The sequence below is a fragment of the Gadus morhua genome, chromosome 17 (assembly GCF_902167405.1).
Source record: "Gadus morhua chromosome 17, gadMor3.0, whole genome shotgun sequence".
Lineage (NCBI taxonomy): Eukaryota > Metazoa > Chordata > Actinopteri > Gadiformes > Gadidae > Gadus > Gadus morhua.
Window position 1 is genome coordinate 12,894,994 of NC_044064.1, and position 21,342 is coordinate 12,916,335.

General features: G+C 46.9%; 4 protein-coding genes across 6 annotated transcripts in view; 3 read left to right on the forward strand and 1 right to left on the reverse strand.

Annotated features, from left to right (window-relative positions):
• Positions 1–9,812, forward strand: lpcat4 (lysophosphatidylcholine acyltransferase 4). Of its 2 annotated transcripts, XM_030338707.1 has the most exons (14): positions 1–296; positions 389–495; positions 837–1,200; positions 2,360–2,472; positions 3,483–3,543; positions 3,737–3,795; positions 4,242–4,276; positions 4,785–4,839; positions 5,527–5,609; positions 7,344–7,469; positions 7,701–7,857; positions 8,188–8,280; positions 8,631–8,766; positions 9,097–9,812. In XM_030338707.1, the coding sequence occupies exons 2-14, from the start codon at positions 406–408 to the stop codon at positions 9,279–9,281; spliced, it is 1,557 nt and encodes a 518-aa protein (XP_030194567.1). In that variant the 5' UTR covers positions 1–296; positions 389–405; the 3' UTR covers positions 9,282–9,812. The 2 variants fall into 2 exon arrangements, with proteins under 2 accessions (XP_030194567.1, XP_030194569.1); XM_030338709.1 differs by lacking the exons at positions 1–296; positions 389–495 and adding an exon at positions 563–728.
• Positions 9,379–17,764, reverse strand: LOC115529948 (uncharacterized). Its single transcript, XM_030339095.1, has 7 exons — positions 17,682–17,764; positions 14,527–15,517; positions 13,863–14,023; positions 13,605–13,763; positions 13,086–13,160; positions 10,098–12,770; positions 9,379–9,390 (listed from the first exon to the last, which is right to left on the reverse strand). The coding sequence occupies exons 2-7, from the start codon at positions 15,455–15,457 to the stop codon at positions 9,379–9,381; spliced, it is 4,011 nt and encodes a 1,336-aa protein (XP_030194955.1). The 5' UTR covers positions 15,458–15,517; positions 17,682–17,764.
• A 133-nt stretch (positions 17,765–17,897) lies between these two features.
• nop10 (NOP10 ribonucleoprotein homolog (yeast)) lies at positions 17,898–19,162 on the forward strand. Its single transcript, XM_030337809.1, has 2 exons — positions 17,898–18,140; positions 18,548–19,162. Exons 1-2 carry the CDS (start codon positions 18,087–18,089, stop codon positions 18,686–18,688), a joined length of 195 nt encoding a protein of 64 aa, XP_030193669.1. The 5' UTR covers positions 17,898–18,086; the 3' UTR covers positions 18,689–19,162.
• A 191-nt stretch (positions 19,163–19,353) lies between these two features.
• Positions 19,354–21,342, forward strand: part of slc12a6 (solute carrier family 12 member 6) — a 28,280-nt gene continuing 26,291 nt past the window's right edge. Inside the window, exons 1-2 of one of the 2 annotated variants that reach the window (XM_030337776.1) lie at positions 19,354–19,501; positions 21,073–21,173. Coding sequence is in view for 1 of the 2 variants with exons in the window: in XM_030337778.1 (XP_030193638.1) it covers positions 19,470–19,501 (32 nt within the window). In the remaining variant the exon portion in view is untranslated. The remainder of the gene's footprint in view (positions 19,502–21,072; positions 21,174–21,342) is intronic. The other variant, XM_030337778.1, reaches the window with a different exon arrangement.

Below are 21,342 nucleotides of genomic sequence, written 5' to 3' on the forward strand. Positions count from 1 at the left end.
AAGGTTTAAAGAACGATGACCTTCGCCACTGGCAGGTCTCCATGTGGTCCATGTGTGTACGGAGGACGTTGTGCTTTTTAATCAACGGTTTTCGCTTTATTTTTCACTCGTCTGTCTTTTTAAACCACAAACTTTTTGACCACGTTTTGCGCCACCGTATTTTTGTTGTTACGTTTGGATTTCACCGGTTCGCACGCGCTGCACGTCGCGTCCACCAGGCAGGCACTCAGTACGCACTTGTTTCAGTCGCAGTTCAGCGCAGCGACACGCATACCTGGAATATCACCAACAAGGGTAAGTGTTTGGACTCCTTCTTCGCGCCAGTTTTCGTCCTATATATCTTTAATGATCCTATAGTGACTTTGTCTGTTCTTAATTGTCATTAAGGTTTTTTTTGTAGTCGCTATGGAGAAAAGGGACGGCCACGCCGCCACCACCGAGTACCCCCATCCGTTCATTCACCGGGTGAGGCTGCCCACGGCCCACCGGATCAAGGTGAGCACAGGAGGGGTCAACAGATGGCGTACTTATACCCCCCCCCCCCCCCCCCCCCCCCCTTCCCCGAGCTGTACCGGTGTGTCATAACTAAAGAGATGAGCTGTTGCAGTTGTTGCACATACTGACAATACTCGTTTTGCAAGAAATTGGATTATTCACGCTGGCTGCACCTTTTTCTTCATATTTAAACAATCACCTGATTCGCAAACATGACGTGATCTTCTGCACAGGTTTTAAACCACAGGTTTTGAAATCGTAAAACTAGGAACGTTTACATAAGGAGGCTCCGCAGGAATGTTTTCTAATGCTATTTTCGTGTCTCTCTCCCCCGGCACCAGGGGATTATTTTGGGCAGCGTGCTGTTCCCGCTCCGCTTGGTTGTTGTTGTCCTGTTATTCCTGCTCATGTGGCCGATAGCAATGCTGCGAACGGCCGGCCTCTCCGAGGAGGAGCTGTCGCGGCCCATCCGTGGCTGGCGATGCTGGCTGCTCCACGCGATGATGTTGAGCATCAACCGGGTCATGTTCTTCACCCTGGGCTTCGTGTGGATCGAGGTGAAGGGTCGGCGCGCTGACGTGAAAGAGGCCCCAGCGCTCGTGGTGGCGCCCCACAGCTCTTTCCTGGACATGGTGATCCTGATGCCCACCCAGCTGGCCACCGTGGTGTCCCGCTCAGAGAACGTCAACCTGCCCGTCATCGGAGGTAAGGGGACGGGTCTCGTTTGGATTTGGTCATTTCTTTGGGTCTAGGTTTGGTTTGGGTCTGCTCAGGCTATTGGTCTGGTCTTCTTCTGGTCACGCGCTAGTCTAATTCTCGACTGGTCCAAGTCATGGTCTTCGAGACTCAAACAGGGTAGCTTTGCCCCACTCAGGTGGACCACCTTTGATGCTTGAAAACTCAAGCATACAAAAGTTTAAAAAGTTCTGGCTGAATGGGGAAGATAGAGCTAGATATTGGGATGGTTAGCTGAGGGGGCAGGTTGCAGCGTTGCATCATTGACCTCATCCCCAGATTAGTCCATCTAGCTGCACCTTATTGAGTCACCATTTACAGGTGGCCTAAGTGAGTGTTGATTGGGCAACTTGACAGCAGGCGGAAGGGGTTACAAAGGGCAGGTCAGGAGATCCCAGCAGGAACCGAGAACCCATGAGCAGGAATTTCTTGTTTTGGAGAGGAAATGCTCTGTATAGGAGTTGTAATTGGGACTGTCCCCTGTTCAGTCTCGGGAGCATGAGAGTCTCGTCTAGTGGTGGGACTCCCAGTTGGAGAGTGTGGGATTCAATCCCCAAATATCTACCTCTAGGCATCACAGAGCAAGATGACCCCTACCTTAGGGAGAAAAGGATTATTCATGAAGAGTTATGCATGTGTGCAAATATGCATGCCTCAACACAAACACACCAGCACAAACAGACACACACACACAATTCCTCTGGGGCAAATCTGTCCACACAGCTGAAGGGAGAAAAACTTAAACATGCAAAGTACGCTGAAGTTAAACATTCTCTCTCACGCTCTGCCTAACTTCTTCACTTCCCCTCTCAGTGCCCCTTTCTATCTCCCCTCTCTCTCCCCCAGTCTCTCTCCCCTCTCTCTCTCTCCCCCAGTCTCTCTCCCCTCGCGCTCTCTCTCTCTCTCTCTCTCTCTCTCTCTCTCTCTCTCTCTCTCTCTCTCTCTCTGTCTCTGTCTCTCTGTCTCTCTGTCTCTCTGTCTCTCTCTCTCTCTCCCCTCTCTCTCTCTCCCCCCCAGTCTCTCTCCCCTCTCTCTCTCTCTCCCCCAGCCTCTCTCCCAGTCGTCCCGGGCTGGTCTCTCCCTGTGGTTTACTAAACGTGTTGCGTAACGTGTGTTGTTGTGTTCCCAGCCCTCCTGGGGTTCAACCAGTCTGTGGTGGTCAGCCGTAAGGACCCAGAGTCCAGGAGGAAGGCTGTGACCCAGATCAAGGAGAGGCTCACCTCCAACGGATACTGGCCTCAGGTGAGCACCCGTCTGTCTGTCTCTACTGCCTGTCTGTCTCTACTGCCTGTCTGTCTCTACTGCCTGTCTGTCTCTACTGCCTGTCTGTCTCTACTGCCTGTCTGTCTCTACTGCCTGTCTGTCTCTACTACCCGTCTGTCTCTACTACCCGTCTGTCTCTACTACCCGTCTGTCTGTCTCTACTACCCATCTGTCTCTACTGCCTGTCTGTCTCTACTGCCTGTCTGTCTCCACTACCCGTCTGTGTCTACTACCCTTCTGTCTCTACTGCCCGTCTGTCTCTACTGCCCGTCTGTCTCTACTGCCCGTCTGTCTCTACTGCCCGTCTGTCTCTACTGCCCGTCTGTCTCTACTGCCTGTCTGTCTCTACTGCCCGTCTGTCTCTACTGCCCGTCTGTCTCTACTGCCCGTCTGTCTCTACTGCCCGTCTGTCTCTACTGCCCGTCTGTCTCTACTGCCCGTCTGTCTCTACTGCCCGTCTGTCTCTACTGCCCGTCTGTCTCCGCTGCCTGTCTGTCTCTACTATCTGTCTTCAATACCTGTCTATCGGTCTCTCTACCACCTGTTTTTCTCTACTCTACCACCTGCCTGTCTCTACTCTATTACCTGTCTCCCCCCAGCAACTGTCTGTCTCTACTCTACCTGTCTGCTGTAGTCCTGTCTGAGTTGGTTAGTCGTCGTGGATCCATGGGGTCTTTTGTGGTCACCTTTAGAGACCTTCATCTTATCTTGGCGATCCGCTTGGTGTTTTTGTTTGTTGTTCCTCATTGACCTCTTTTGCCTGAGTTTTGTTTGTGAAACGAAAATAGTTCTAAACTGCCAGGGTTTTGTTGTCGATTCGTACCGGGGCCAGGCTAAGAATTATATGCACTCATGCTGTTTAACACTTGGATTAGAGTGTCATTCAACTAGCCTCTTTATTCTTTGGCTTTTAGTTGTTGTGGGTGGGGTTTTCAGGTGTGTCTGCTGTGTTTGTGTGTGTTAATGATGATGTGGGTTGTGTTCTTTAGATGCTGATATTCCCCGAGGGCACCACCACCAACGGGACAGTGCTCATGAAGTTCAAACCCGGTACGTTGGATCGCTTTGGTCTCTGTCCGTCTCTCTACCGGATTCTCCTTGTCTCCCTGTTGCTCTCTCTCCCTCTCACCTTGTCTCTGTCTCTCGCTCCTCTCTTTCCATCAGATCTCTCTGACTGATCTTTTCTGTCTTTTTGTCTCTCTGAAATCCCACCCGTCCGTCTCACTAACTCATCTGGTTCCAGGTGCTTTTCTTGCGGGAGGTCCAGTCCAGCCGGTGCTGCTGTCCTACCCCAACAAGCTGGTGAGAGTTCACACTCACAAAACACACACACGCCCCCTCACAACGCCTTCCCCCACCCGCCCCCCCCCCACACACACACACACACACACATACACGTCTTTCGTCACCCACCTCACAGAAGATATCAGACGGGTATCACTCATACTGCAGCAACTATCACTTGAACGACTGAAAAAAACGGTTGGACATTTGAACGGGTGTGAAGAACAAACTCCAATCGTTTGTTGTACCAAAAAACTAATTATTGTCTATCTTCTTGCCCCTGCTCCCGGTTAAGGACTTTGACATTGGGGAATCGTTATAATGTGTTTGCTTTTTAAGGCGAGGTCTGTTTGTCTGTCCCCTCGTGGTGGTTGCATGTAGGTCATTGATTTATTATGGCCACACACACGCCGGTGGAACTTCCTGTTCGCTGCTTAATCAAGCCATCTCTGTGTTGTTGCTAGGATACCATGCGCTGGACTTACAAGGGGACTACTTGGTGAGTCCCGACTATTTGTTTCCTGTTTTCAACTTGATTTGCACAGCCTTTAAGTTGGTCTCAACGGGTTTCCACTTTAGACTGTGTGGACACTGTTCAAGGGCCCTGTTCAAGGGCCCCTATTTTACCACCAGGTATGATTTTGATTAACCAAGTTCACTATGTACCAACTGGTAGGCTGATCAATCCATCAGGCAAAATGCTGGAAACTCCCCACTTGATGACACAATGGTAGATTTGATTATGGCCTCACCTGGTTGGGAGGAGCTCTTTAAGTTGTCTTAATGAATATAAAGACTACACGCCCTTTTGAGTAACGACTGTAAATTAAGATATTAGACCAGAAATATTGGCATGGGCCTGTGATTGGACGTACTACACTGACCCACCCTAGAACCTAACCAATCGGAACACCTTCTAAGGCTCCTCCCACCAGCGATTGGCCCCATTGCAGTTCGGTGTTGACGGTCTGGTTAACTCTGTGTCTTATTGTCTGTCTGCTCATCAGGGTGGAAGCCCTGTGGCACACCATGTCCCAGTTCTACACCCGGGTCACAGTCGAGGTAAGACCACACACCGTTAGATCCCTCATGGCACGAGATCTCATTCAGAACGAGATCTCATTCAGAACGAGATCTCGCCAGAGAGGAAAATAATGCCGCGTTTCCACTGCAGGGTGCGGAACAGATCGGTTCGCAAAGGTGCGGTACGGGTTGCGCTTCCACCGGCAAAAGTGGGCGTGACCCGGACTTAGCTGTACCCGTTTTGGCCTCGTTTTCAGGACTCCTCCGTTGGGGTACTGAAAACGAGACGAGACTCCTGAAAGGGTCCCGGGAAATTCTAGCTACACACCCCCTCCGTTGATTGGTCGACAGAATCATCACTTCCGGGCGACGTGGGGATAAAAACAAACAAAAAGTAGCCTTGAGGTATTATTCTTTACAATTAACATGTCGCGTAAAACGCTTGCTTGGGCGAACAAGGAGGTGGAGACGTCCGTCTGCATTCTTGGGGAGGAAGACGTTGTTTACGATGTTTACGTAGCTGCCGCGGCGATCGACATCCGGCCTACCACAAAGGGTACTGTCGGCGGTGGAAACTCGACCTCGGAACTGAGCTGGGCTATACCGCCTCCTCCCTACCGCACCTTTGCAAACCGAACCGTTCTGCACCCTGCAGTGGAAACGCGGCATAAGAAGTCGTTTTTTTTTTGGACGTGGTCTGAGTGTGTGCGTCGTTGTGTTTTCCAGTACCTTCCGGTGTACACTCCCTCCCAGGAGGAAAAGGACGACCCGAACCTCTACGCCAACAACGTCCAGAAACTTATGGCCAGGTAAGACATGCCACCTTTTATGACCCGAATGTGAGTCAAGTCATTGTTCATCAACTCGTACTTAATTGACTCCCTGCTGTTGAATCAGCGGAAGCCATGTGTTTATATTTGAGACGATGAATATGGAACGTTGTATTTTTTTAATTTCTAAAATATTGTATTTGTCTTGTTTGTTGCCATAAAAAAAAAAAAAGGTGGGTGGCTAATAGGGATGGAAATTTACTTTTTTGCCCACCAGCCACTGTGGCAGGTAGATTTAAAAATCTACCAGCCACTCATCGTTTTTACCAGCCACTTTTTATATTTTTTTAATAAATGCGTACATTTTGAACAATATAATAGTAACAATATATAAGAAAAGTGTTTTTCATACACATCTTTGTTTCCATCAGAAGTGATTTTTACTGTAAGTATGTTCTACCAAGGTACTGAGTTGAAAACGTTACACTCTTACCGATAAACAATACACAGGTATCTGCCATGTTAATTAATGTTTATTTCAAAGGTGTTACGAAATTTGGGGATAATTCATCTATACAAAGTATTTAAAAAAAAAAAAAAAATTGACATATTAACAATAAAACAACATGCATGGCTACACCATCATAAGTCAATTTTTTTTAATATATTTACATGTGACTAAATACAAATTTGTCCACAGACATGGTAACTAACGTATGATAGTAAGCATTATTGGCCCTTAACACTAATATTCAGAAAAAACACTTTCTTTCTGTTCAATAGTCTAGATAGAACTTTATCAATCCCCTGTGGGGGAAATGTGTTAATGTTTGTCCCTATAAAATAATAATGGTAAAAAAAAAAATACAAAACACAACGGTAACTGAGTAAGTAAAACCGTCGAATCTGAAGGCTCTACTTAACCACTCCCCCTACTCACTTCCACCAATGCAAAGCGAACAGAACTGAGTAGGGGGGGGCGTAGCCTAACTAGGTTGTGAACGACCCAGAGAAACGCAACGCAAATTCAACGTGAACATGTATGAGGCTTTAATAAAATTCCAGACGATTTTGAAATGCCGCAAAACATTGTCTCAAAAAGAGGGCATGTCCGGGCAAAAGAGGACGTATGGTTAGGCCTACCCTACGTACAGGAAACGCATTTGATTCCTACCTGTAACACTGTTAAATAGCGGCCCAAATTGGTGGCCGCTATCCTGGTAACTTCTCTGCGTGAAAAATACGAAGTGTGGTGTGTGAGTGTGTGCATGGGTTGAATTCATGGGGCAAGCCCCAGGAATCTCCCACTTCCGGCTTCCATAAAAGAGAACCAAACTAATTCACACAAAAGCGTTCATGCAAATCTAGCATTAAAGGTTAATTTAATTTATTTTCAAAATCCGATGGCACAGATTTACTTGACACACCCATCGTCTTCTTCCGAATTGCGTGTGTCTCACGCCGAGTTCAGCTAGAGAGGCGTAGAAGAAGAAGGGGGCCGGATGTTGACAGTAATGGTTGTGGAACTGTGCAGCGCCGTATGATGAATGTATTGAATATGCAAATTTGATCGGACCTGACTGGAAAGTATTACCCGACACAGTGGCGGGTGAAGTGACACGATTCACCCGCCACCCTACAAATTCACCCGCAAATGGTGTGTGGCGGGTGTTAATTTCCATCCCTGGTGGCGAATCACCCTCTTCTTGTAGTAGTCTGAACAATGCTAGACAGAGGCGGAGTTACAAAACCCCTAATTGTACCACTCTGCAGTTGCCTGGGGCTCCCGGCTACAGACTACGTGATGGAGGGCCGGGTGCCGGTCAGGAAGCTGGGGGGTCTCTCCCTCCCGGTGGAGCCCCCTGCCAAGGCTGCCCTGTCCCTGCTTCGACGCGATGGGTGAGTGGGTGTGGGGCTAGAGGCAGAGTTCAGTTAAATGGGGGAGGAGTTGTCAGTTCCTGGTGTTATCACCGGCTGGCCGAGGATTTCAAAGAATGTAAACACTAGAAGGTGTTTCCCTTTTTGGATACAAGCGGTCAAAATGGCGCATCAGCGTTGATGTCATATCCTGCGTGCACTCAAAGGGTGTTCCAAACGCCCTTTAAAGCCTTCCCTTCCTCCCGCCCTCAGCGTGTGCGTGGCCGAGGCCCTGGCGGCGCTGCGTGGCGTGCTGGACGCGCGTCTCTCGGGCGCCCTGGGCCTGAAGGCGGGGCCCGAGGAGCTGGCGGCCATGTTGTGTCTGGAGCAGCCGCTGACCGCCGGGCAGATCTGCGCCCTCTACACTAAGGTAAGGGGTGCTCCCGAGGGGCCAGCCAAGGGCCCCCAGCCCTGGTGGGCCCCCAGCACTGCCCGCTGCCTAATGTAGCGTGTTTGGGGACAGAACTGATCAGTGTGTCGTTTTTGGATGAAATTGCATTGTGTACTTTTATGTTTTATCTATTGTTTTAAATACGTTTGAAGATCCTACTGGACGCCAGTGGGACCCCTGTGTCCTAGAGATGTTTGGTTGCACAGCACTGGACATGTTCAGGAGTTGTTCTTCTTTATAGATTGATGTGTGGGTCTTTAAACGCCTAGGAACGACTTATGTTATATGTTGTGCTCTGTTTAATTTCAGGACAACACGGTGGACCTCAGACACCTATACCTCAGCCTCTCCACGGCCTCGGGCTTCACGGCGTTCAAATCCATCCTGCATGTGGCGTTCAACGTATGTCCCTCACTCACTCCTCTTGGTTGTTGTCCCCTAGATTTCCGAAACCTTTTATGCACACAAACCCAATGACATTTTTAAAGTGATATGACTGAAATGTTTGTGTGAAAATCATGTCACCTTTCTCTGGTGCTGTTGAAAGTCAGCTCAAGTTTCAACAAATAGTAGAAAAAAAAATGTTCCCAAACTATGTCCTTTCACAACCTGCATGTTTGTATATGTTTTAATATACGCTGCTATGCCAATAAAAACATAATGATGAAAAAAACGTATAACTTGATTTATCCATGTGACAGACGCGTTGTTGGAGCCTGTTTTTGTTGAACGCATCCTAACTTGTCTTGCAGATGTTCGACCCAGAGTGCCGAGGCCACCTGCCTGCAGAGGCGCTGTCTGGCCTCATGGGGGCACTGTTGGGCGCTGCTCAGCGCGACACGGCTCAGCTCTATGCCGCTGCATCCAGGGATGATCAGCTTACTGAAGGTGGGTGGTCAGGTTATATTCAATGTAATAAAAATAACGGTTGACTTTGAAGTTGATGAATTATCATGTGAAATGACCAAATCCATCTGTTCTCTTTTGAATATTGCATTAATCATAGTTCTTTAGTTAAGTTTATGCTTCCCAACACTGGCAGATTTAAATATAAATGTATCCTACATCATATGGGCATAAATAATATAAATAAATAATACATTTTGGGCATTTCCATACATAAACTTGTTAAAAAAATGTCATGGACCGTTTCGGTCATCTCAAATAAAACCGGTGATTAGAGACCAACAGTTTGTTGTGTCTTCATATCCCTCTCAGAGGATCTGCTGAGAGTGCTCACAACCCACCCGACCTATCAGGTGGTGGTAAACCAATACCTGAAGCCTGAGGAGGCGGGCTCTCCGCCACCCTGCTCCTCCTCCACCAATGGGAAGGCGGTCAACAACAACAGAAACATGTCCAACGGCAACACGACTCCCTCGTCCAATAAGAAGACAGACTGAGGCGTGTGTGTTCGGGGCATCTTGCAAGTGCCTTTTGTGATTTTTTTTTTTTTTATGGCAGGCAATAGGCCTGTTGCTAGGCGAGTCCTGTGACTTCCTAGGGTACATTCTGCTCAAACACAACTCTGGGCTTGTTAGAAATAGTTTATTTTCTCCTAAAGTGCAATAATGTTTCAGCAAAGCTGTGAAGGAGTTATGCAGATTTATTTTAAATCTTTTGTTAATACATGGAACTATTTTTATGTTGGAAGGAATCTGACTTTTTAATGAAAAGCCATAAAGTCTGTTTACTAAATGCTCAGATCATAAGCTGATGTATATTCAGTGACTTCCACAGGGCCAAAAAGGGAAACATTGTGTCGCTATGGTGTAAATCATTTTTATATTTTCTTTACCTCCTTGGCGGTTTGCGTGCATGCGTGTGTTGAATCCATTGTTGTTTGAAACTGTTTTATGTACAATAAGTGTTTTTTGTATGCATATTAATATATTTTTACATTCAACCTATTAAACTGTGAATCTTAAATTATATCCACACGTCTAGCGGTCTCATTTTATTGGCGTTTCAAAAATGTCTCAAAAGTGCATCTCATATAAAGGCAGGCATACCCACACCATCCTTCGCTCTAAGCACCACCCTTATGTTCTACTGCCTTCTTAACCCTCCAATGTCTCCTCCCAACCGATGACCTCGGCTTACCCTAGATGAGAAATCTTCCACCTCGTTGAGTAACTTCGGCTGCACCTTCTCATTTCCCATCTTGGGAATCTGTTACGCTCCCTGGCTGTTCCCTTCCGTCCCGCGGCTACTGTTACCCGTTGCTTGCTGCGCTTTTCCCGGTCAGGATTCGGTTTCCGCGAGCCCCCTCCATCTTCCTCCCCATCGACCCTTCCCCTTCTTGATCTTTTTGTCGGACTCGGGGTCTTTTCCTTTTCGTCTTCATCATACATTCGACACTTCCTTCGTTCCCTCACGGGACTCTGTTGGAACGGGACGATGTCGCCGTTCCCTTTCACCGCAAGTCCTCTTGACCTTTTCCTCGGACTTGACATCCTTTCCTCATTCTCGTCTTCTTTCCTCTTGTCGTCCGTCGGACCATTCCTTAGTCCACCCGCGGGACTTGGTTGGGGAGTGACGGGGGCGTCCTGATTCGCCGGATCTCTTTTCAACCGCCTCGTTGGCCTCGGCGTGTGCCGACCTGGCGTGTCGGACAACGCAGTTATCTCTCTGGGCCCGGACCCTACTTTCCCCAGAGCGGTGGTCCTCCTTCGGGGCTGCCTCAGGGGGCTCTGCGTTTTGCTACGGTTCCTCAGCCTGGGGCTGGCCCTGGGAGCCTTCTTGGACGTCATTGCCATCTCCCTCTCCTCTGTTTTTCTCTTATCCGAATTTTCCATTCTCTGTTTGGTCGTTAAACCTGATTTTTCAGTCACTAGAGTTTTAGCCCTTAAATCTCTGAGTGTGAAATTGTAAATTGCCCTTTCCTTCTCTTTCTCTGTCGGGAGTTTATGTCTCTTCATTCTGGTCAGATGGATTGACCCTGGATTAACACAAGGGATTGCCATGGGACATAATTCGGGGCCTGAGAAAAGCACCTTCCTCGGCCTCCCTCGCAGGGATTTATCTGGGGTTTTGTGGCTGCTTTCCTCTCCTGGAGCTCGTGCGTTTTCTAGTCTTTGCTTGTAGTCTTCCAGAAGAAGACTTGCAGTCCCGTTTTTGCCTGAGGATGATGATGATCTTATTGTCTTGAACTGCAGAGTCCACCTTGGACTACATCTTCTATTAGTACTGCAGGTGTTGGATGTCTGACAATTCTGATGGATTTTAAGGTCACTAGGTCTGGTCACGGTCTCTAACGTTCCTCCCTCGTTTAGTGGCCAAAGCCTTCTGCTTATTTTCCGTAACGATTTACCTCTTTTTATTGGGCTGGAAATCTTGATTTGGTCCTCCTTCTTTCGACTTTCGTTTCCCTCTCTCACGGAACGCGATGGGGACAGGATGGGACTGTCCTCCCAAGCGGCTACCTCATGTGCTTCACATGCCTTTGGACTTGCATATGTGTCACCTGCGAAAGTTTCTTTCTCTGCTCCCACCTCCTCTCTACCTTCAGAACTGGCCCCTGTCAGGGGTCCAGAAGGGAAGCCGCCTGGGATCATGTTGAGGTTGAGGGGCGTGGCCCGTTCCCCCAGTGAGGGAGGTGAAGCCCCCGGCGCCTGCTGGTTTTCTGGATGCACAATGCCATGTTCAGAAGTCAATGTGCTAACGGCTGGTGCTTGTTGCGTATACATTGTTGCCCTACACCCCTCCGCGGGTCCGGTAGAATCTGTGGACGCAGGTCCACTCTCAAGGTAGCCTGGGCATGACGAGGCGGCTTCATGCACTTCTTCTCTGCGAACCACAAGAACGGCTTTGTCTTCAGGTTGCGCCAGCTCGCGATCTGCAGACGCATATTCTGCGTTATCAGCGATGTCCAATGGGGGGAGGCCGGTGACATCAACCTGAAAATCTAATTCAAGAAAGGCTTTGGTTGCGTTCACACTCATGTTCTCTAATAGGGCGTAAGTTCCAACATCCACATGCAGAGCGGCCATGCCTCTTGCGCCATCTGAATATCGATCCTTGGATGAGGCAGTACTCTGAGCAAGATCCCATGGTTCCCCATCTCTCCAGCTGGGCAACTTGTCATGTGTGACACCCAGCAACCCTTCCTCGGACGGAGCAGATCGCAACTCGCCGCCGTCCAACGCGCCTCCCTCGTCCTCTTCCTGCGTCTCGTTCTCTGGATCTTCTCTCCTCTTTGGTTCTGCTGAGATGCTGATCAACGGGTCACCGACGTGACCACCTGAAAGGGGAGAAGGTACCCTGGCACTGGGACTGCTGGGGGACACCAGCGGGCTGAGTGAGCGGAGGATGGAGAGGTTGGGGGGAGAAGGGAACGGGTATTTGTTCGCTAAGGTGGCCATTGTTGGAAGTACTTCGTCATCACACTTTGAGACGTCAAGTGACAACTCACCCGTGATGGAGGCGTCAAAGTGCTCCCAACGAAATTCAAAAGCCCCTTCGGTCCCCGGGCTTGGGCTCTCAATCTCGACCGTCGCCAGGGAGAAGACTTCTGAGCAGAACGGCTCGAGGCCCGTGCCTTGGTCGTCGGGGGAATCCTTTGGGTGAGGTGCTTCGACCTCCCCATCGTTCATGGGGATGGGAGGATCACAAAGTAGGGCTGTAAGAGGTTGAGCCATAGATTTTAACCAACTCTCCCAGACGTCCTCCGGTCCGGGTTGATCACTGCCGTCATGAGACGGTGCCGGTGCGACCGACGGTGACTCTGGAGCCCAGGAAGGAGTCCAGCCGGCGGTCTGTGGTGGAGTATTGGTGTGATGACTGTTAAGGACGACCACAGCCAGGGAACCTGTGCTGTCGAACTCTGAGATGGCACCGTCGTCACCAAAAGACCCCCCATCTTGTGTCTGCTGAATATCTGCTTGAAACGTCTGGAGAACGGAAACAAACGATTCCACATTTGGTGGTGGTTATCTTTTGTCTTATGCTCTGTATGTTCCCCACAGGCATCTTGGCCTATTCCTTAAGGGCTACTGGGAACTGCAAACAGTGGTATTGAAAACCAAGTTCTTACTGGTTGAACTCAATTCAATCTTATTTGTGTAGCCCTTTATCACAGGTACAGTCTCAAAGGGCTTAACAGGCCATATATTTATGACACTTACTCTCTATAGATTACTGGTAATCTATATATCGCTGGCAACCCACCACGGGGCAACGGTCAAACAAAGTGCAAATGACATCACCTCTCCATGCTCTGGTCCAATCAGCTCCGTCGGCTCTGGGGTCTCCAGGAACGCCATGTCCAGTATGGAGCCCACCTTCGGCCAACACAAACGGTTCATTTCAGTACCATCAGACCCACCTGACAATGTAAACAACGGGCTTCATCACATCAAATTGTTGTTTGGAATAACGGGGGGCCGGGTAGGGAGGGGGCGTTGGACTTTGTGATCACACTTTAAGAATACGGTAGACTGTTAATGGTCATGTGTTAAAACATAACTGTTTTCATTTTTTCATTGAGTTTACCGCGATTCCCGGTGCTAATACAGGGGGTAAACCTGGGGGATCTAAGGGTTAATGTCGAAAGCTAACAGGTGAGCCTGAAAAAGTGTTGTCAGGAGAGTGACATACAAGGACCCGAATGACCCTGAGGCTTTCAAAAATTCAAAGCAAAGCTGCCTTGTTAATGAAAAAGTGCTCATTATTTGAGTTATGGAGTGGTAATGTGATGCAAGTTATCTGCTTTGGTGGAAGTCTACCGTTGAGACAAAGTCCTCATCCTTGACCAACTCGTCAAGGTACTCCGTGAACCTGTGAGTCCATGTCTCCTCCTCGGGTTCCTCTTCTTCATCTTCATCCTCGCGGAACCAGTCCCCACCGACGTCTCCATCCAGGGTCTCTGATCCATGATCTGGGATCTACACAAATGGATTCAAGAAACGTACAATGTGAAACTCCATCCCTTATTACTCTTACTACACTTCAAAAAAGGCCTGTTGTTCCCATGGCAACCAGACCTGATGGACGACAACAGGGTCCAGTATCTCAATTTGGCCAAGGTCCAGGGGGGAATGCCAGGGGTAGGACCCCTGGTTTCTCCTCCTCGGTGGGTCCAAGCCGGCCCCCTCCAGCAATCCACGGTCATCTCCTGTGGACGTCCTTGCTATTTGGTCGTTCGCTGTGTGTGACGTCAGGCAAGAGAAGAACAAGACAAAGATGTTTGTAATTAATAAACTGGGATTGGAGGAACCGGGGTTATTTATCCTATCAGAACCTACTGATGACTATATGAATGAATTACCCCCCCAAGGAGATCAATAAAGTGCATATATCATTATTAAGGATTATTCTGAAGGGCTAAGAATGTGGGATGCAGGAGATAAGGTGTCAAATATGTATTTAAATAAAGGGTTGTGTGTGTGTGTGTGTGTGTGTGTGTGTGTGTGTGTGTGTGTGTGTGTGTGTGTGTGTGTGTGTGTGTGTGTGTGTGTGTGTGTGTGTGTGTGTGTGTGTGTGTGTGTGTGTGTGTGTATGGTGCAAGGTCAAATACATGCACTTTTAAATGCGACACACCGACCCTGACCATTGGACCCTGATTGAGCTGCGCTCGGTTCCCCCTCCGTTTCTGCAGGGTACTCCTTATGACCTCTGACCTGACCCTGAGAACCTTAGCAGACTCACCTGAGGTCTGGCCGAAGTCTGGCTGAAGGCTCAAATTATAGCTGGTTGCGAAGATTGGTCCAATCAGACTGAGATCAGAATCTGGTTCCTCAGCCAGCCAGTGATTAGAACCACCTCTGCAGCTACGGTCATGGGAGGACGGAACAGACCGGGTTCCTTCGTCGGTTCTGGACCAGGAGGTCCAAGGGGAGAGGGCTGGTGAGGCGAAGGGCGGTTGATTGATGACTGTGGGCGTGAAGGGGCCACTGACATCGGGCTGAGGAGTCAACAGGGCTGGAGTCTGTGGGCATGGTAACAGTCGTAGACAGGCTCTCTGGGAAGCTTCTGCATGACGGACCTGCTCTCGGTGGGGCGGGTTGTATGTTGCTGCTCTAGGGAGTGCCATCTTCATGTTGACCTGGTAGGAGGAGAAGGGTGGTGGTGGGGGTGGTACTAGGGCGAACCGAGATGAGTACTCCATCTGTGCTGCAATCGCCGGAGAATGGGAGGAATATGGCGACAGGAACATGGCAGTCGGTGGTCCGGACTCCAAAGGCCAGGACCAGAGACCAGAAGCTTGACTAGGAGGTTCCCCAGACCAGGGATGTCGAAGAGCACCAGGGAAATACATTGGTCGTTGACTCTCCGGTAACTCACCCACAGGAGCCCCGCTGAGGGTCCGATACTCCCCCGGACGTGGAGCTGGAGTCCAGGGCCGTGGGTATTCGGTTGGTTGTGATGATGTTAGGCTAAGGGACCACCAGGGGCGTACACAGGGCATCCTTGGGAACCATTCAGGTGACCAGTCCAATCTCTGTGGTGACCATAACAGAGATGGTTCTGATCCGGTACTTGTATAGCCTGGATCAGTCCATGTGGGGGCTGGACGCAGGTGCCATCCAGAACAATGTGCTTGTGGTTCTCGTAGTGGGTCTGGTTCTCCCATGTCCATCTAGTGAGGTGTGTTGGCTGCTTGGAGACTCATTGTAAATGTCTTCTGTTGCTTTTGTCTCTGTTTGAAGAGAATTTGAGTTGAATAGACTGCATTTGTTTCATCAGTTGTTTAAAATAATGTTGTTCTTTAACACTAAACCAAACATCAAACAAAACAATCAGAAACCTCATATACTGTACATACATCACAAGATAACAAAACTCACAGGACATTACAAAACAATACACAATACAACAGAGGGGGGGGGGGGGGGGGGGGTGCAAATCCATAATATTCAATAAATTCATTTAAATACCCAGTTTCTCAAATACAGTCTTATAAAGTCTTATAAAAATCTATGGACCTTCTTCCCCACGGTCAAGATCATTGAGGAACGAGGTTGGACGTTCCATTGACAGGAGATCCATAAAGTATTTTAACCAATTGTCAGTATTCAAGCAATTTGGTTTTTGTACTTTCCAATTAATCATAATGATTCGTTTAACCGACAAAAAGGCTTAAGCTATATAGCTTAAGCTTTTAATTGTACATATAGAATGCAAAAAAGTCGACATCTTTTAAATCATATTGTGTTTTTAAGACATTAAAGGGTACCATATAACCATCTATCTCTATCGGACCCACTTGGTTTATACTTCTATGTTGCCATGATTTGTTTGTTAATGTTTTTCCACCCGCTTTTAATACGGGGCTACTCCATATAGGGCATGAAGATATGCTCCATTGAAAGGGAGACGCTTCTGTATAATTTTTATTACCTCACAGGAAAATTTAATAAGAGGATTTACTATTTTCAAATTGGTTATGGGGTAATACCATAAAGCGGTAAGTGAGAAAGATTTGTCTTGGTTGGCTAAAATTGTTTCCTCAACCCATTTCCAACTCCCTAACTAACTCTGGCCTGTATAGGCCCACAACAATGGAAAACCAGCATTATAAGCAAGATAATAAGAACAGAAATCTGGGACTCCCAATCCACCTCTTTTCCTCGATCTGGATAATCTTTTGTAGCTGATTCTTGTTTTTCTATTACTCCACAAATTCTGAGACTAATTTATTAATTTCTTTGAACCAGTAAAGAGGGAATTTAAAAGGAATTACTGATATAAGAAACATTCATTTTCAGCACTTCTGCTCTGCCCCATAAAATGGGAAGAACTGTCCATCTCTTAATGTCCTCCCTAATTGTTTTAAGGAGTAGAGGGCCATTTAAATCAAATATGTCCTCTATGGGAGTCTTAATGTTGATTCCTAGATATCTCAGACCTTGTGGCTTCCATTGAATGGGGGCTGAACCAAGGTGTGAAGAGTAGGGCATAGGATTTAATGGGATGGCTTCACTCTTATTAAAATTCACCTTATACCCTGAAAACTTCCCAAAAAACGAAATTAATGTCATCACTTGCGGGATTGACTTATGTGGTTGTGATAAAGTTAATAACAAATCCTTAGCAAATAGATTAGCTTTAAAATCATGACCCCCAATCTAGATACCAGTGATTTTCCTCTCTGCTCAGATGTAGCACATACTACAGGTTCTAAGGCCAAAATAAAGAGAGGTGGCTGGACAACCCTGCCTGGTAGATCTTAGGAGTTGGAAAGGTTCGGATATTGTTCCATTAGTTTTAATTGAAGCACTAGGTTTATTATAGAGGGCCTTCACCCAGCTAATAATAACTTTTCAAATTGAATGCCACTCTCTACCCTGTCCAAGGCTTTCTCAGCGTCCAGACACATGGCTATGGCTGGATGCTGTAGAGTACTGGCTGTCGCCATTACCTGGAAGAGTCTTCTCATATTGTTGGAAGCAAGTCGACCTTTAATAATTCCTGCTTGATCAAGATTTGTCAATGAGGAAATGCGGCTGTCTCCATGCGCATAGCAAGAATTTTAGCAAACAGCTTATAAACGTTATTTAGCATACTTATAGGTCGGAAATTGTTCATTTCAGAATGATCTTTACCGGGCTTAGGTAACAGCGAGATAGTTGCTTGGCACATAGTCGGTGGCATTGAGTGGTCAGTTAATATATTGTTGAATAGTAAAGTAAGAAGTTTTATTTGCATTTCTTGATTACTTTCATTTTATTTCGTTTTTAACCAGTGATTTTTTCGCTGGTAATTTTCTTAATAGTAGGCCTACAAAAACACAACATTAAATATATTCCAATAAACTAAGAGAATGCTGACTTATACCATTAAAATAAATCAAAATCTCTTACCTTTGCGAATGTACATTCAACAATAATCATGAATGAATGTTTTGCATCATTTATCAATGTTTCAAAAATAAACTTATTGACTCCTCTGTGTGCGTCATTACTCAACATTCTAACCGGAGGCGAGTATTGTATAAATCACAAAATAAATTGTGGTGATACTCTTTACTTGACAAAATTGCTTAACAAGAACAAGTTATTTTCTATACATTAGAATTAAAAAATATATTATAATACTTTTTATATATACATTTTCATTCGTTGTTCGTATTCGGCGTCACATGATCCCGGATATCCGGTTGCTGGGTCTGTGCTCCACGTGTTTTGCAAAGACGATCGTCGCCAGTTTATACACCGATAATTCGAGCTGTTGAAGTTACACTTTGTGTAAACTTTGTTCCTCCCAAGATGTTCCTGCAGTTTTATCTGAATGAAAGCGGCACCAGAGTCTACACTCTGAAGGTAAATGAGTTAATTTATTACCTGCTACTACTAATGAAACGGTTAGACCACAATCTGCTAGTACACATGTACACAACATTAGCCTTGGGGTTCTGTGTGTGCACACTGCTTGTGATATATTCGGTGTTTCAGGGCATATATCCTCATTCAGCTTGCAGGATTGGTCCCTCAATCCAAAAGTTTGAACGTTATTCATGAAATTCAAAAATGGCAATTGAGAAATCTAAATTGTAAATGCCGTCTAGACCATGTGGATGAAACTGTAAATACAAGGCGTTTCAAAACTTTTTTTATCAAAGGGTTATGGATATGATGTATTTTTTGGAAAGTACCGATGCAAGAAAATTTGAGTTCATTTGCTTCTACGTTGTCAATGGTTTTGAAATGGTTGTTTACGTCTTTCCTAGAAAATGGACCTTTTGGGCAAGCCCACCAGCTCTGCCCACCCGGCCCGCTTCTCGCCGGACGACAAATTCTCCAGGCACCGTGTGACCGTGAAGAAACGTTTCGGCCTGCTGCTCACCCAGCAGCCGCGACCCATCCTGTAAACCACGGCTGACAACGGAGAGGGGCCCCATTCTGTTACCCCAAGCTGGCGACCGAGAGGGGCCCTCGGAGGCGACTGGAGGACATCATGATAAAGGACATTGTTGACTTTGACCGCAGAAGATGTATTTACTGGAGGTGTCCCACAAGATCTTTCCTCGATTGTTGACCAATCTTTAGCTAACGTTAGAATGTGTGATTTTACTGTTTTTTTTATTTCTCAACAAGTTGGACTATTCCAATCCAGTTGACTCCAGTGATTGTTCTATTTTGTGTGTGCCTTGCCCACAACTCAAATCCAAAGTACAAATTTAAATTTTGTTTCTTCATAGGGATGGTGAATTTTGGAAAGAGTTCAGCCGTTTTATTTTTGGTTGTTTTTTACTTTCATCTGTGTTAGACATTCAAATGTTGGACAGTTTAACTCTGTAACATCCCTCTTGTGTAAATAAAGTATTATGTATGGTCAACGTAAACGTCCAGTGTTTAAATATAACCTTAATTACCCTATACCATCGATTTAGTTTGGCCTACTTTACGTCTTTTGTTGTACGGAATTACAACTTATACCGAACATCGCACCAATACATTTCATATGAAAAAAAAAAATACTGTAATCACTTCTGACTCGCGCCCCCGAGGGACGGCCATGACGCATGCGTAGCGAGGAAACAGGAAGTGTGTTACGCGCCGCTCGCCCCGCTCTGTTATGCTGGACACAAAAAGTGCCGACTATCTGGGTGTCAAGCCAGTCCTTCCCAGATGTGACCCACCAGGCCAACAATGACAGATGTCTGCATAAATACGAACTTCAGGTACGTGTTATCAACATGGGGGTTACGGGCGGCCATGCGGCGCATGTATATTTAGTGTCTGCTGTCAGTGGAAGCTCAGTGGAGGGGAGCACGCTAGCCTAGCCGCACAATGCACCGCTGCTGGAAGTCTCCGTGGACTGTTGTAATCCAATATCTGCGTATGACATGAATGGGAAAGCGGACTGTGTCCAGTTTGGCTCTGTGATTGTGTTTTAAACCACAGCGGCTGTGAGCGAAGCATGCCGGCGTGGACGGATAATAAGGCGACGTTGACGCGCATGCCGCAGGTCTTTGTGTCAGAAAACAGCATCTTTCCTCTTACCACAACACCACCTCGCTTTATCTTGATATCAGGAGTTTGGTGTGTTGCGTAAACACAGCTTCCTTAATTGGCTTATGATGGATCGCTTGTAAGCCAAGAAGCATTAACGTTAAACATAAATGATGTAATATGGCTGGGACCACTAGTACAATCAAATCGTCAGTATGTATATCTTGTAGAACTATAGTCTATATTGACGAAAGCGCCATCGTTCTTGGCGATCTCCTCCAGATCGATATGGACCGATCGCAGATATTGACCAGCAGTCCAGCTGTCACACGGTTCAGTACATTACTTATGATTATTTGTTATGAGCGTCGGATTGCTTACTCCTGGCCAACCGGTATACGAACTGCACGTATCCATAGATAAACCAGTTCAAGAGTCGTTGGCGTGAGAAGAAAAGCCCACTAGTGTGTATGAACGGTGCGTTGTTTTTGCGCTTCTGCAAACAGACGCACGCCCCTGCGCCCTCATGAAGGGACACCCTGGGGTGAGGGGATGAAAGGCGACTCCCGTCTAAACCTCCGTGTATTTATCCACTGCCCGCTTCTGACCGAGGAGCAGTTTGTGTGAGAACAGGATTGAGCTGCCTCGCCTCCGCAACTATAGCTGCCCAACCGGTTGGAACCGCTCTAAAATAATAATTAAATTATGAACTCCACCAAAGAACGACAAAAAATAAATAAATCTCCAGTTCTCGTTCGGGGTCAATATCCCACATGGTTAACGTTCATCGTTATACATGGGCATAAAAATAATGGACACAAGCTGTTATTGTTTTACAGCCATGACGAATTTTGGTAAAAATATGCGGGGAATGCGCTCCGTTGGCTTGTGCTGCTGACGTAGTATTTATCCACGTGTGTGAGAACTGGATGCACCGATGCACCTCCCTTGTCTGGATGAAACGTATTAGACGAATCGGATCATGAAACGTGTCATTGGGAAAGGGTGAAGTGGTGGATCATTAGTGCAATCTTCTACTGCTGAACAATTCAAAACAGATTAGATCATTCAAACAGGATTCTGTCTTAAGGGCTGAGTTAGAATGAGGGCTTGTGAACAGTAACATGCAGCTTATCTCCAGCTTTGAATTTAAAAGACGGACTCTGCTCTGTTTTGTGTCCTTTTGTCCCATTTCTTTTCTGTTTCTTTTCTTTAATTCCCAATCTTTTGTCCTCTTGACTGTATTGTACCATGCTGATCCTCTGTGTCGGGCCTTTGTGCTTCCCGTATCCTTGGTTAGAGAGTGGCTAGCGTTAACCACGTACAGTACAGTCCGTACCCAGGAGGCCTTTGCCCATCCGACACTGAAACCAGAGTATCTAGTGGTCTAGCCAAAGTCCGGTATGTAATAGGCATTGCTTCACTTTCCATCAGATTGATACCTAAACCTTATGTCCAAGTAAAATGTGATCAGTGCACACATAAATCATTGACTTGTAATTCCAATCACACATAGGAAAGCGGTTTAACCTACGTCATCAAAACACACGACATCGCCACAAAGTTAGTA

Excerpts from the sequence above, each read along its gene's own strand:
- lpcat4 (XM_030338707.1), top strand. The coding sequence starts at position 406 with ATGGAGAAAAGGGACGGCCACGCCGCCACCACCGAGTACCCCCATCCG. Across the intron at positions 3,796-4,241 it reads TGTCCTACCCCAACAAGCTG|GATACCATGCGCTGGACTTA; the intron begins GTGAGAGTTCAC and ends TGTTGTTGCTAG. Across the intron at positions 4,840-5,526 it reads ACACCCGGGTCACAGTCGAG|TACCTTCCGGTGTACACTCC; the intron begins GTAAGACCACAC and ends TGTGTTTTCCAG.
- LOC115529948 (XM_030339095.1), bottom strand. The coding sequence starts at position 15,457 with ATGGACATGGGAGAACCAGACCCACTACGAGAACCACAAGCACATTGT. Across the intron at positions 13,161-13,604 it reads ATGAGGACTTTGTCTCAACG|GTGGGCTCCATACTGGACAT; the intron begins GTAGACTTCCAC and ends TGTTGGCCGAAG. Across the intron at positions 12,771-13,085 it reads TTGGACCAGAGCATGGAGAG|ACGTTTCAAGCAGATATTCA; the intron begins GTGATGTCATTT and ends TCCGTTCTCCAG.
- nop10 (XM_030337809.1), top strand. The coding sequence starts at position 18,087 with ATGTTCCTGCAGTTTTATCTGAATGAAAGCGGCACCAGAGTCTACACT. Across the intron at positions 18,141-18,547 it reads CCAGAGTCTACACTCTGAAG|AAAATGGACCTTTTGGGCAA; the intron begins GTAAATGAGTTA and ends CGTCTTTCCTAG.